The 14815-nt window shown below is 36.0% G+C and overlaps 1 protein-coding gene across 5 annotated transcripts in view; it reads left to right on the top strand.

Annotated features, from left to right (window-relative positions):
- LOC131078095 (DNA polymerase zeta catalytic subunit) overlaps positions 1-10007 on the top strand; it is a 143279-nt gene extending 133272 nt beyond the window's left edge. For all 5 annotated transcript variants that reach the window (XM_058015745.2, XM_058015747.2, XM_058015746.2 and 2 more), the window contains 2 exons: positions 154-825; positions 9513-10007. In XM_058015745.2, the coding sequence (XP_057871728.2) occupies positions 154-825; positions 9513-9686 (846 nt within the window). In that variant the 3' untranslated portion in view covers positions 9687-10007. The remainder of the gene's footprint in view (positions 1-153; positions 826-9512) is intronic.
- Positions 10008-14815: the final 4808 nt, after the last annotated feature.

Below are 14815 nucleotides of genomic sequence, written 5' to 3'. Positions count from 1 at the left end.
AAGTACTACAACCTTGGTTGCAGTTTGATATACATGCCCAGTAGTGCAAAGATGATGAATGGAAAAGAAAATGAATTCTAAACAAATTTTAATTGCATCATAAAATTTTGTTCATATTTTGAAAGTAATCATGCATTTCATTTTACTGTACAGGTCAAGTCATATCTTTATCGCCAGTGGAGTAAAATCTTAAGCGGTAGGGTATCACTTCAGGATTTTATCTTTGCAAAGGAGGTCCGCCTAGGCACATACAGTGCGAAAGCTTCATCTCTTCCCCCAGCAGCTATTGTTTCAACTAAAGCCATGAGAGTTGATCCCCGAGCAGAGCCTCATTATGGAGAGCGTGTACGATATGTAGTTGTTCATGGGGAACCTGGTGCACGTCTCATGGATATGGTTGTTGATCCATTAGAACTTCTAGATATCAATACGTCACATAGGCTGCATGATATTTATTACATAACCAAACAGATAATTCCTGCACTGCAAAGAGTATTTAGCCTTGTTGGTGTGGACTTAAAATTGTGGTATTCAGAAATGCCACGTCCAGTAAGGCCAATGTTAGCTAAACGTCGTCAAAATTCATCTCCATCAAAGAGTAGAAATAGTGAAGAAACACATGATTCCAAGAAATATCAGAAAGGAACTTCAAACAGATGGACAATAGATCACTACTATCTTTCTCAGCACTGTGTGGTATGTGGGGACCTGATTAGAGCTTCAACATTTTTATGCGATCACTGCTCTGTGAATCAGTGCATTTCTGCTCTAACCATGACAGGAAGGACTTCTAGACTGGAGAAAGAGATTCAACATCTTGATGCTGTAAGGCTTCTCAAACGCATTTGTGTCTCAAATTTTTATAACATGATTAAAAAGTGAATTTCAATCACAGAAACTGTTACCTCCTAAGTTACCTCAAAATGCCATTCTATGTGTGAATAGAAAGCAAGAGAAACTTACAGGCAAAAGTAGATATCAATCTGTGTTCTGTATTTAATTTTGTACATTTAATTTGTGTGTGTATAAACCTAGCCATGCTGGAACTAAGGAGAAAAAGGCTAACAGTTGAATCTGAACCCAAACAATCATGACATCAAAATATAAGTTTAAACATTCATATAATGTATTAAGTTCAATATTAAAAATTGCTAGATTTAATATTGAACTTGCAATATTATATCCGTCCTAAGAATACTAACAGCAAGAGGACATAAATTCAAGAGCAATGAAAGAGACAAGAATTATAGCATGCCAATAGTTGCATTCAATTTAGTGTATGTAAATGAAAGGAAAGAGCTACCATATATAGTCTTTAAGTTTCCAAATCCAAAGAGGATAAGGATAAAACTGAATTCCAAAAGAACAATTGAATGGTGTACTCATTCTTCTATCCTATCAAAGAAATAAACTGAATTTACCTAAGTTAATGAAGTTCACTACTTAAGTGAACTCAATATAAAGTGAACAATTAATTACACCAGTACCTTCCCTTAAGTTCAACTTAGGACAAAAGTGAAATGGATCCCAACAAAACAAACCATTTAGAGTCATTGAATTTCCACAATCCATTGTATGATATGTTGAATAGCTTATAGAAAATTTGTATGAGCTTTTTTGTAATGTCCCCACTTTGAAATATAATTTAATAATAAATAATAATAATAATAACATTAAAATACAAATGAATAAAAATAAAAATAAAATATAAATATAAAAGAATATAATTAATTATAATTAAAATTTGATTAAAGTTAATGAATGGTAAAAAAGTGTGAAATGATAAGTTGTGACTCCCCCAAATATGAGGTATAAAAGGGAGAAGAGAACTCATTTGAAGGGGGGATAATTTGGAATCAGAAGTGCAGATCTGATTGTGAAAGGTTGTGTCCCTTTCAAAGGGCAGAAATAATGAAGAGTTGCACTCATTCAAAGGATTCTAATGGTGGAAAGGGCGTGTCTCTTGCATAGGGCATACATGATGAAGAGGTGTGACCTCTCCCTCACATTGAGGGATATAAGGGAAAGGAATCGGATCAGAAGAATAATGCTAGGAAAACTACACACTCAAGAGGGGGAACGATCATTACTGCTGCAGAAACAGTTGGTATGATGTATGTTACTTATTGTCAAACAACTATTGCAAATTATACAATATGGAATGTTATGAATAAAGATCAAATATCTATAATCTGAGACACCATATTTTTAAATGCATATCAGGTTAATACTTAATTCCTTGTGCATTTGTTATACTTGGAAAGCTAATAAAATAAATGGTCTAATTCTTGCTTTTCTGCTAATGCCTCTGCTGGGATAGGGGGTTTGTGTAGGGAAAGTTGGAGTAATTTGGTCACTAGATGGGTAAGGACATATATTTCTGAAGCCTCGAGGGAGAGTCCTGAGTGGGCATAAACATATGCTCTTAAGAAGCCTTGAGGGAGTCTTCTCGTAGACTATTTCCAAGCGCCCTAGCATTGTAATTCCACCATCTTCCGTAGGGTTAGGAAAGAAGTGAGGGCAAACCCTAAATTTAACTAGTTAGTTATTGCATTATATATACTTCTAATCTCAATAACCTAATTTAAGACATAATGATGTTAAATGATGTGTGTAACTATTGGGAAACATGTAGCATTCCAATAGGGGACATTAAATATTTTGAATCAACCTTTCGGATCACACTCTATGATCCATCATTAGGAAGAGGAATAAATTAATAATCTTTAGGTACTTGTTATCACAAAAGCTTGCACCCTTGCTAAGCTATCAACTCAGCAACCTCGTGAAACATGGAAACAACCCCGAAGTGTGGGACCTTGCGCGAGGGGGTTGAATCTCCGAAGAAGGCCGACTTCCTTCTCACTCCAGGTGCAGGTGTCGAACCAACTCAACACTTCAAAACTAACTCCTAAACCTATCCTAACGATTTGCAGAGGTAAAGGGAAGAGGGAATTGCTTGAAATAAAAGGAGGTGATGTACCAAGAAGAGATTGTTCCTCTCCCCACCTGAAATGGCACAAGGAATCAACTGAAAAGCCCAAGAGATGCACAAACTTCAATTGCATGAGTGACCCAAACGCATGTGTGGAGGTTAGAATTTTCTAAGTGTCAAGAGGGGAGAAGGATTCCCACAAAGTCACACTCAGAAAAACAAGTTAACACAACATACATGTGAAAGGAAACCACAACATACACTTATAATGGAGGTAAGAACACATACACATCATACATAAGTTGAAGGAAGGCAAGAATGGAGATTTTCAATTAATCATAAGGCCAAAAGCCAATCTTACAGTTGCAGAAATGCAAAAGATTACAAGTCTTCAAGAGAAGAGAAGAGCATAAGAAAGCTCAAGGCAGCAGGGAGAGAACCCTTTACAATGAGGCTTAAAAGCCATTATATAGAAAATGTTCACAAGGGTGATCATGACCCCTGCATGTCAGTCTGGAAGTGCATGCACTTGACTTGTACATGCAAGCAACCTAGCCATACCCACAAAGGGCAATCCTGAGAAGGTGGATTGACTAACCTTCCAAAGTCAGGCATTACAGTCATGACACAAGTCACCAAGCATGGCCCCGTTCCTCCCTTGATGGAAATCCTGCCAAAAACATTAAATGCACCCCTATGGCTCCACAAAAAAAGTGCACAAGTCACCAAAACTGTCGGAGCATTTAAAGCTTTGATTGTCGATTACGCCATCTAGAAGTGTCGCCAGTCGGAAGGAAACCTAGAGACTTCGGAAGTTCAAACTCCCGAAGTGAGGAAGACAAGGGAAGAACTTCGGAACCTCAGGGTTCCAGAGTTTCGGAGGAACTAGAGAGAGAAGGCAAAAGGGGAAGGAACTTCGGAACCTCAGGGTTCCGGAGTTCCGGGGAGAAGAAGGAAGAAGGGGGAGGAGGGAACCTCGGGGTTCTGGGAAAGGCAAGGAAGGGAACTTCGAAACCTCGGGGGTCCGAAGTTCCGGGGAACTTCGAAGACCTGGGTCACCGTAGTTGGGGAACTTCGGAGACCGGGGTCACTGTAGTTGAAGAACAAGGAACTTGGGAACCTGGGGTTTCCGGAGTTTCGGGGTAGAAGACTTAGGAACTTCGGAACTTGAGGGTTCCAGAGTTCCGGGGTTGAAGACTAGGAACTTTGGAATCGAGGGGTTCCGGAGTTTCGGGTTAGACCATTGTTCCGGGGGAGGAGAACAGAAGAAAAGGTAAGGGGAGGAAGGGAACTTCGGAAACTTGGAGTTTCGAAGTTCCGGAGCAGGAAAGAAAGAGGCTAAGACAAAGAAACTCGCAAAGAAACTCGGAACCTCGGGGTTCCGGAGTTCCAGAGAAGAGAAAGAGAGGGCCAAGGAACTTCCGACAAGGCAACACTTTAAACCATGATTTCACTACTTTTCTCCTTGATCAACTGGGCAGCTCTGGTCCATGGAACATATCTCTGATCGGTTCTCATTGATGGACCAAGGGTGTCATAAAATGACAACAGTAACCATGTACAATGATAAAACCTCCGAAGAGAGATACTAGGGAGCGCCCTTACACCTTCCCCTCCCAAAGTGATGCCTCATGCATTGGAGATGGAAGGATGATACAAGAAGTTTAAGAAAGTCCATATACACAAAACCACATTTTTTTCCCTTACAAAGATGTAAACTTAATGGTGCATGTCAAAGCTCATCCTAATCCAAAAAAGAGGGAAGAAAATGCAATATGAATATCTTTGGTAATTGTACTGTATTCCCTAGATTGGTGAGGAAAGGTGCCAAGAACAGATCAAGATTCTTACACCTATCTAAAGATGGTGGCAACTCAAAGCATTGGAAACAAATGTAGAGTAGGAACCAAAGATGAAGGGCTAACAACTACAGTGAACTGTAATCAAACAGGAAATTCAAAGCCTCAAAATTGTCTTCGAGATCTGAAAGGCAGGACTCACAAAATAGATTCTCAAAATCTATGAAGTAGTTGTCCCAATGAACTATCTTTGGAAAGCATATATGTTCTTGTTGAACTGAATCACTAGAAGCCTCATTGAAAGCAACACTAAACTCAGTGATGGAAAGAGATAATGGTGAAGGCTTGGTGCATGTCATTGGACCACACCACTCATCCATCGATTTTGTGTTCACACTAGATGGTTGACTATGAACAGAGAATAAATCTACAAGTGTTGGAATGGAAGAGTGCTCAACCTCAAGATTCTAACTTGGAGATAAAGAAGATCAACCCCTTTGAATCTACAACAGGAGTCACTAAAAAATCCAATGACGCATGTGGAGGAGAAGTATTAGGAGAATTCTCTCTATCATTGCAACCTTCCAAATCTTTGTATAGCAATTGATTTAAGTACATCAGGATCATATGGCTGAAAAACATCAAGAGGTATAAAACAATCCATAGAAGGATTCTCTAGGAGTGGAGGTCCATTTGGATCTCCATAACACTCGATATGCATGGAGGCCATCATGCTGTCAATATTGGCATTACACAAAATTAATCTTAATGCATGTTCAATATGATCCCTCCATACAATTTTCTACCAAAAAGAAGTGGGGTCAGGAATCAGTTCGTTGAGATGGAGCAAAATATCAAGCCATTTTAAGTGCTTCAGGGTACCATCTTGCCAGGTTTTTATGGTTCCATCTATTCAACTTGATAATAGCAAGGTGCTTTTTGCTAATCATGATTAACTCTTCAAATCCATCAAACAGAGACCAAACCAGAAAAACAATGCAAAAAATCACACCCTCCTACCCCTCATTAGTGCATGGAAATACAAAATAAACAATGCCTAAAGCCCCCCAGCAATTACGAAGTTTTCGCACATTATTTGAGTGCAATTGCAATTTATGTGGGAAAATGAGAGTTTCAAACTGAAATTTCAATCACTTTGTGATTAGAATCAGACAAAACAAAATATTATCATACTATAGAGATTTAAAGAGCTTTTTGACACGTATAAGAAGTTGAAAATCTGAAAATTTAAACAAAAGTTATGCTGATTTTTGTGAAAGGTGCTTAGAAGGAAAAGTGAAGTAGCACAACTTTATAAACTTCTGCCAATTTTAGCTGCCCTGCCAACTTTAAAGTGCTTGCCAAATATTATGTCAAATGTAGAGAGGTTGTCAACAAAATTTTTAGATGGTCCAAATTTGGTAGAATTACAAAGTACAATTACCTACTGATGTAGGCATTGCATAGGCTTGTGTAAGCAACCAAAAAGTTTTTTTTCAAATGCAACACATTTTTTTACATGCTTATAATGATTGGTCAACAGAACATAAAATTCGGATAAAATTCGCCTTCTATGCAAATTTATTAGAAGTATACATATATTTAAAAATAAACATAAAATTCGGCAAAATTTGTCATCATGACAATAATGATTGGTCAACAGAACATAAACCTAATTCCAACCAACTATTTCATCATATTGAACAAGTAGCCCACTTTCATTTTCGATTATTAAGACTCCTATCCCACACCATATGGAGGTACCACATTTTGAGAAATACAGTGGGATAGGTGATCATAATTTTCATGTGTCAGCATTTACCATTTTATGCAGCATTTTTATTCTTGAGGATGCCCCCCTTGCAAAATTTTTGCCTAGATCGTTGAAAGAAAATACTTTGGATTGGTTTTGCTCCTTGACTGATAATTCAATTAACAATTTTTCACAACTGGTTAATCAATTTTTGCAACATTTTTAAATGATATCAGAGCTCAAGTTATAGTAACTGATTTAGTCCAGTGAGTGAAATATGAAATGCCTTTATTATGTATTGCCTCAATCACAGCCACTTTTAAATGCACATAATCAGCAGATTTCATTGGTCTGTGATTTATATAATTAAAAAAGGTGCAAACAGAATCCCAGTGGACTGTACTGGTATTGCTGGTTGGACAAAAGTTGACAGAAATGCTAATGACCTCATCTATAAAATCCATGTATAGCAGCATCTTTCAGAGCAAAATATCAAGCCTTTTTACTTTGTGCTGTTAAAGATTCACAACCCTGTTCAGGGTAACTTACAAGATCTGGGTATCATTAACTTCATGCTTTTTTTGATGGCTTGGTTGGGTAACAAATCACAAAGATATATATGTAGGAGTTGTAATTATTTCTAAGCACTTTTCAGCCCAATCTTCATTCAATGTGTACTGCAATAGTAATGACTTTGCATAATAATATGAATCCTAGGATATCTGATAAAAGGGACTTTCCAATTGCAAATGCACATGTGTACTCCTCATAACCCTGAGAAAATTTATGAGAGGCAGAAAGGTAGAATTGGATCAAAAAGAAGCAAAGAGCCATGCGTCAGTTTGTTATTCAGAAGATGGAGCAGAGGACCATGTTGTTAAGTTTTATGATCAGATTAGATTAGCAATAATTGAAGCACAATAACACAGGATGTACCCTGGGAAAACCTTCCTCCTGAAGGTGAAAAAACCCAGCAACAAATGTCTTGTAATGTATTAACAAAATGTCTTTGCAAATGCTTCACACTTTGAAGCTATACAACAAGAAGATTCACTCTAGAATCAAGCAATAAATATAGGTTCGATCTGCTTTATATCAGAATCACAATTAGCTGTAGGAGATATCAAATTGCTGGAGATAGAACCCAATCTTGAAGAAGATGTTATCTATACGATCTGCCTGAATGTGAAGGAGAGATGCCGATCTGCTGTAGAAGAATACGAACTGCAGAAAAGATATGATCTGCTTGTGTGTTTATTCAATTGCCAAAGGAGATGGAGTTCTTCGATCTATATACTCCACCACGATGAGATCAAGCAACACGACTTATGCCAAAAGTCGGCTTCTAACCAATCAACACGACTCATTTAATAGTCATCGGTTATATTATATTTGACCCGACTTTTCACTAAACATGGTGGGATTACATTTAATTATAATAACAAATACAAAGTCGGCAAGAATGAATCGATCTCCTGAAATGTCTAAAGCCAAAAGGCCAATTAGACATTTAGATTTGCACTGTCGGTTTAGGGAAGAATACTGACCGACACTATAAACATCAACACATGTGAGCACAATGATTTCCAAAGATACCTTTCCAACATCAAGTTGTTCCACATCTCGACATTCACCCCCTTAGCATTTAATATTCTTAGACACGGATGTCTTTTTTTCCACCTAAGGCCTTCTCAACCCACCCAATTCTCTTCCACTACTGACTAATGCAGTTTCCCTTCATAAAGGCACCCTGCTGTAAGCTGCACTCTGTTTCTAACAATTAATTATACCATGAGTTAATTCTGGAATAGATTTAAATACTCGGAGAGGACATCATGCTTCCTCTTCTTCAACGTGAGTTTCTGGAATGCCCCCTCTTCTTTAGAGCTCCCTCCACTCTGCAGTAAGCTTCCTTTTAATCTACTTGACACTTATATTTACCCAAAAATGGTCACTGAGGAGAGCAAAGAAAGTTATGCATTGATTGTTCTCTTGAATACATCACATTCAGTATTTAAAATGTATCTGAGAAATCAGATGAAAAAGGTATTGACATCCTTTCATGGAAACATCCCATGTTCTGATGTTGAACAGCATTCAGCAACAAAAGGAATCCATTGATGTTCAGCAAGAGTGCATCCAACATCAAACAGTGTCTACTGTAGAGTCACAATTTCACGTACCTACTAAGCAGAATTGAAGCGATCAAGTTTGTTCTTATCATGGAGAGAGGAAAATGCTTGGCAAAGTCATGCAACAAAGCTTCTCTTAATAAAAGACTAGTTGTCCAACCAGAAAGTTGGTGATGCAACAGTTTGAGGGGAACTGGAACCCATCTCCCAACAGGACAATGTATGTTCCTGCTGCCCTGACTAGAAGAGATGCACACTGTAATGGAGAATCAGAATCTAGAGCACCTTGCAAATTCGTTCGAAAGGCCCAAAGGAGGGGCAAATGGCTAATTTTCTGCTTCTGTTTTGATGATAACCATTCAGAAATACAAATTTGCGTGCCAGTCGAGGTGCAATTTTGATTTATAGTGATCGCTATTTAATGATCACAATATTACAAATGATCACTCTTTGGTCATGCTGCCTGATGACTGACCGTCAGAACATTGTCTTTGTTTTCTACTTGCAGGAATTTATTATTTCTTTACTTCCTCATTCTCTAGATTTTTGTTTCAGTGCTGTTAAGCAGATTTGATTATACTATGTGTACAGCTTTGGCTTGGTGCTAAGTTTTGGCATAGGCATAGGATGATGTCGAAATTTCACTTATATTAATATAAGAAGGATAATATTGTAGTTAAATGAGCAGTACCTTGTTCCAAAGTCCGTTTGAGTTAATCGAGTTACTTGTAATTCCATTCAACCTAAAACATTTGATTTGAGATGATCTTATTAATGCATTTGTTTATTTGCCATTAGATGTTTCTGTGTATCTCTAATATGTGTATTAGATTTGTGTTAATTTATGATATCCATGAGAAATTGAATAATGGGAATTTTTCTCCATGATTCAGATATGCAGGCACTGTGGGGGGGCTGATTTGGTTGGTAAGAAGGCAATCAAATGTATTTCCCTTGATTGCCCTGTATTCTATGAACGGAGAAAAGTACAAAAGGAGTTGCTTGTGGTTTCTCAAGTTTCAGCTGAATCTGGACTCTACCCTCCTTGCATGGTTGAACTATTTTAGTTCCTTGTTAATTTATATAAAATGTACTAAATGACAAATATAACGTTTGAGATGATTGCTCCAACAGATGCTTAGAATGCTGTAATATTGCTGTCATTATGGGCATTGCGGAAGGTTGAGTAATCGGCAGCACAGTTAATGAATAAGCAAAGAAATTTGATTAGGATGTCAGTACTTTAGAATGTATAGTAATGTATATAAATTTATTTGCAGCCAAAAGTTCGTCTCTGCTTTTGTATCATAACTGTGAAGCTCAAACTAGAATCTTGTAATATATGTACTTTTAGAGTTTCTTTCATATTGATATTCTTTTAACACAAATCTATCTTTTTAGTTTCAGAATGGTGATTCACGGGCTAATCATAATTCCATGTACTCTTGGACGTAAATATTCAAGAATTTTTGAAATGCTATCTTCTTATGTTGTTTGAGTGAATTCTATCTATTTTTAGCTTCCACGTTTTGCAGTCCTTTCTTGCATCCATGCAAAAATAAATAAATAATATAATTAATCTTTAATTCATTGAGAACTTGTTGGAGGTTTAGCATACTGGAGCAGGTCTTATAGCTAACTTAGCTTGAAGCATCCAAGCTAATTCACTGTTTGACCGAGACTCAAAAAATAATCTTGAGAAATTCATCCACATGGGATTCTACCCTGTTGCAAACGGCAACGTCTACGCAGCCCCCAAAATTGCACTCATCATACATGATGGCCATGATATGCCATGGATAACTGCAGGTTAATAATTTATTTTTGCCCTCATAAATAGCTTCTTATGGGGGATAACTGCAGGTTAATTATTTTTTTGGCCCTCATATATAGCTGCTTTTGGTGGAAAAACGCATGTATAAAATTTAAAAATTGCCGCTTCAGAAAGGAAATTTAAAAGATAAACTTTTACTTTAAAAAATTTCAAACTTGCCGCTTAAAAAACTTACGGACGAAATTTATTCTTTTTATGAAAAAGCATTCTCTTAATTAATTAATTGTAAATTATAATACAATTTTTTGGTAACTTCTATTTTAAAAGAAATGTAAAGTATTACCTAAAAAATTTAACCAAAAAATTTAAAATCAAAGATTTTTTTTTTTAAAATGTAAGCAAATATCAAATATAAGAGAGAATATTATTTTTTATAGTTAATTATTATATTAAGTAAAAAATATAAAATTAAAAGTGAATAAAATATAAAATACAAATTTTAATACAAAATAGAAATCATAAATTTTTATGTTAATTTTAGATTTACAATATAAAATATAAAATTAATAAAAACACTTAAAAAATATACAATACTATAAATTTAAGTGTAAAAATTAGTCTATTTAAAAAATATATATTTTACACATAATTTTTTAAGCATATATAATATCTATACATATAGTTAAAAAAAATAAAAATTTAAGATTTTAAAATATGAACTTGAAAAATTAATATAAATAAAATATAATTTAATTCATTTATATTTTATTAGAATATAACTAAATGATATAATTTTAAATATTAAATATAAAGATATGTGAAAAAATAAAATTTATCAAAATAGAGATTACCCATTTTTCTATAAAGCTAATAAAATTAAATATAATACTGCTTAATATTATATAGATTTCTAGTGGACTAAATATGGATGTTAATAACATAAATTTGATTGCATACTAATCAAATATCACATAAATTATGTTATGTATAATTGGTCAATTGAACCAAATTTTTATGCATAATATGTAACTCAAAAGTATCATAGATATAAACGTGTAATTGACAGTTGAACCCAATTTTTACAAATAATATGTAACTCAAAAGTATCTTACATAAATGATGTCTCTATCTTGAATATGCAAGTAACTCCCTCCATGATCCCATTGTGAAAGGGGAAGGTAATTGAACTCACACATTAAAACAATACCTTTTATCCCCAAACATTAAATCTAACATTAGATACTTAACAAACTACCAAAATATGTAAGTGCAAGAAATTTTATTGATTATCCATAAGAGTCTCAATCATGTTATCTACAATGGTGTTGATCATGATCCTCCATTAGAATCTTGTCAGAACCTGTAAATTGCAAAATTGAATTATTAAATCAATTCAAAATTCAAAAATTCAATTTTTTAAAAAATCACTTCATATTTTTTTTTACCATCTCCAATTTGCATTGCATCCATTATTGTTGGTGTCTGGTTAAGATCAATACAAAATGACAACCTATGTTCTCCAGTGCTTTGTTGATCATGTAAAGCTACAACCATACATGCATTTGATAAATTGACATAGATAGAGAGTCAAGTGTAAGAGTAAAATATGTATAGTTAATCTAAATAACTTTAGTGTTCTTAATCCTGGTAATCCTGGTATTGCGGGATGTGGTGTGGTACTTAGGGACGAATGGGGAAAATGCAAAATTATAAAATGCATTCCTATAGGAAATCAGACAAATCATGTAGCTGAGGCTATGGCAGCATACCACGGGATGGTCCTTGCTAAGGAAGCCAACTGCACCAGAGTCTGGTGTGGAGAAGATTCATTGAATATAATCAATTGTTTGAATAAGAAGTTCCCGCCATCTTGGTCAATAAGCAATGCTATTAAAGCGGTTAAGAAAATAAGTGAGACATTTGAAATGTGTGTCTTCACATGTGTATAGGGAAGCAAATTCATGTGTTGATTGGGTAGCCAACCTGGCCTGTCAAACAAAAGAAATCATTACTATTTATGGTGAGAGTGAGCTCGAATGTGAAGTGAAATCCTTGCTCGATCTGGACCGTATCCAGACGAGGCAACGTGGCACTATCAACCATAATTTCTAAATGCCTCTTCCACTTATTTCGAAGCAGGTTTACTACAGAGGTACTATGCATTTATTTGTCTTTTCATAATTGTTTGGCACGGATTCTGGGCTTTTTTTCAGGGCATCCACAGAAACTAGAGAAGAAGAATTGGAGTCGAGAGAAGGAAATTCAGTTATAGCGAAGGGAAAATGGGAGGAAATTAAAAAAGGTTTGAACCTACCTCTTGCTCGGAATGGAGGAAGAACAGGGATATCTGGGATATTCTTCAGGAGGGGGGTCTAAGTGTGTTTATGGAGAGGCTTAGTGGGAAAGATCCTACAGTTAGCAAACATTTTATCAAGAACTGGAAGAATGTCAAGACTCTGGTTGGGTCCCAGATGATGACTGTGGATGAGGAGATTATTGTTGAAGCCACGGTGATGATGACAAAGGGCATGGAATTTTATAAAGATTGCAACATCTCTGATAAAGTAGTGGACAAATTTCTAGTCACGAATGATGAGAAGAAAAAAATGGTGAAAGTCGACAATTCCTATCATTCCCCAAAACGGATATGTAGGCCATGGAGGTTTGTTTTATTTGCTACAATCACCTATATTACTTTGGATGGTAGGTTTACTAGAGCCTATGGACACCACTTTGTTTTGCTCAACCATTTTCACCATGGGGAAAAGGTGAGCCTGCCATATTATCTTGCATGTTTCATGGACCACACTATCAAAGAGATACAGAAAGATCCCAAAGGTGACCATGCCCTTCACCAGGGTCTTATGGCTCTTGTTTATAAAGTGCTTAAAGGGAGATGCATTAAAAAACCTACTAAAGGTAAAAATGCAAGAGATGAGAACATGGAGAGTGAAGCCAGTGGTTTTAAGTTTGATTTAGAGACTGAGGGCGACTCGAAGGAGACTAGTAAAAAGGGGAGGAACAGGCTAAGAGGAAAAGGATAGTGGTGGATTCAGATATTTCGGAGTCTGAGGCCGAGTCCTTCGAGGGTAAATTCATTAAAACAAAGAAAGGGAAAGGTACGAGAAAGCAAATTCAGAGGAAGAAGATTAGCAAGGGAGGTAATAAAGATATTAGTCAAATTTTGATTGACTCCGATGAGGAGGCAGAGGAGAATAAAAATGATGATGGACAGGATAAGGAGGGGGAGGAGAATCCGGTTATGGGCAACATTGAGGGTTTGAACACTCAAGGTCTGCAGAAAGAGGATCAAGAGGACAAAAGTGGTAAGTTTAGTGACTATGTTGGAGAAAATGAGAGTATAGAGGGTTTCTGTGATACCGTCAGTACAATGGTTAAGGACATAGACAACTTGAAGAAAGATATGAATGCTGTCAAAAGAGCAACGATGTGCGAGAAACCCCTGTCGGAAAATGTTAAAGAATTGGCAGTTGCAATTAATAATGCGGAAGCCATTGAAAGCATGGTGGGTAAAATTATTGCAACTGAAAAAAAGGTTAAAGAGATGGAAGAAAATAAGGAGGTGAAAGGGATGGAAACTGCTATGAACAATCTGGGCAACATAATTGATAGGATGGAACTCATAGTTAAGAAGATAGCAGAACAAAACTTCCATATCCTCAAAGCTTCGGTGGACAACATGAACATCTTGATCAATAGATTTGAGAATAGCACAGAGAAATATGGCGACAAGGAGTAGTCGGACAAAAAAGGTCACGAGAAGAGGACCAGAGCCAATACCATGAACAAGGGCGACATCAAAGGTCGTGAGTTGGATGAGTTAAAGACCTCTGCGGACAACATGAAGCAGATGGTTGTCCACGCTGAAGATATCATGAAAAATATCTAGTTGTCTCGGTCTCGATCGTGGTCTCGGTCTCTATCTTTTTGATGTCGTTTTGCTTTCCTTAGGCCATCCTTTTTTGGATTTTTATGTAATGTGTGTTGTGAGCCCTTTTTGTTCGGTTGAGATCATTTTTAGTTTTTGAAGTGATCAGGCACGGGTCTTTCTAGTTCTTTTGATCTCCTGCTATGTAAAAGGTTCGGGTTCCTTCCAAAAACCTGTTTTTACTTAATCAAAACTTTAGTGTTCTTAATTACTTGGAATAGTTTGTTGAAATGTTTGAGTGGGGATAACACTAAGTGTTGATGGTTGAGTTTCACAAATTGTACCTATTATTTATTTGATCAAATATATATAAAAAAAGTGGTTAAAAATAGGAACTAATAAATATTCCATTTAATTAAGGAACACTTTTAATAGTTACAAAAACTACCATCTATAATTTGTACTTCATCTGTTGTTGTTTGATTTAGATCAATAGAGAAGGGCAATTGGCGTCGAGCATTTTTTTCTTCATC

The sequence above is a fragment of the Cryptomeria japonica genome, chromosome 9 (assembly GCF_030272615.1).
Source record: "Cryptomeria japonica chromosome 9, Sugi_1.0, whole genome shotgun sequence".
Classification (NCBI taxonomy): domain Eukaryota; kingdom Viridiplantae; phylum Streptophyta; class Pinopsida; order Cupressales; family Cupressaceae; genus Cryptomeria; species Cryptomeria japonica.
Note: the sequence above shows the minus strand (reverse complement) of the source record. Positions and strands in the feature narration are given on the sequence as shown.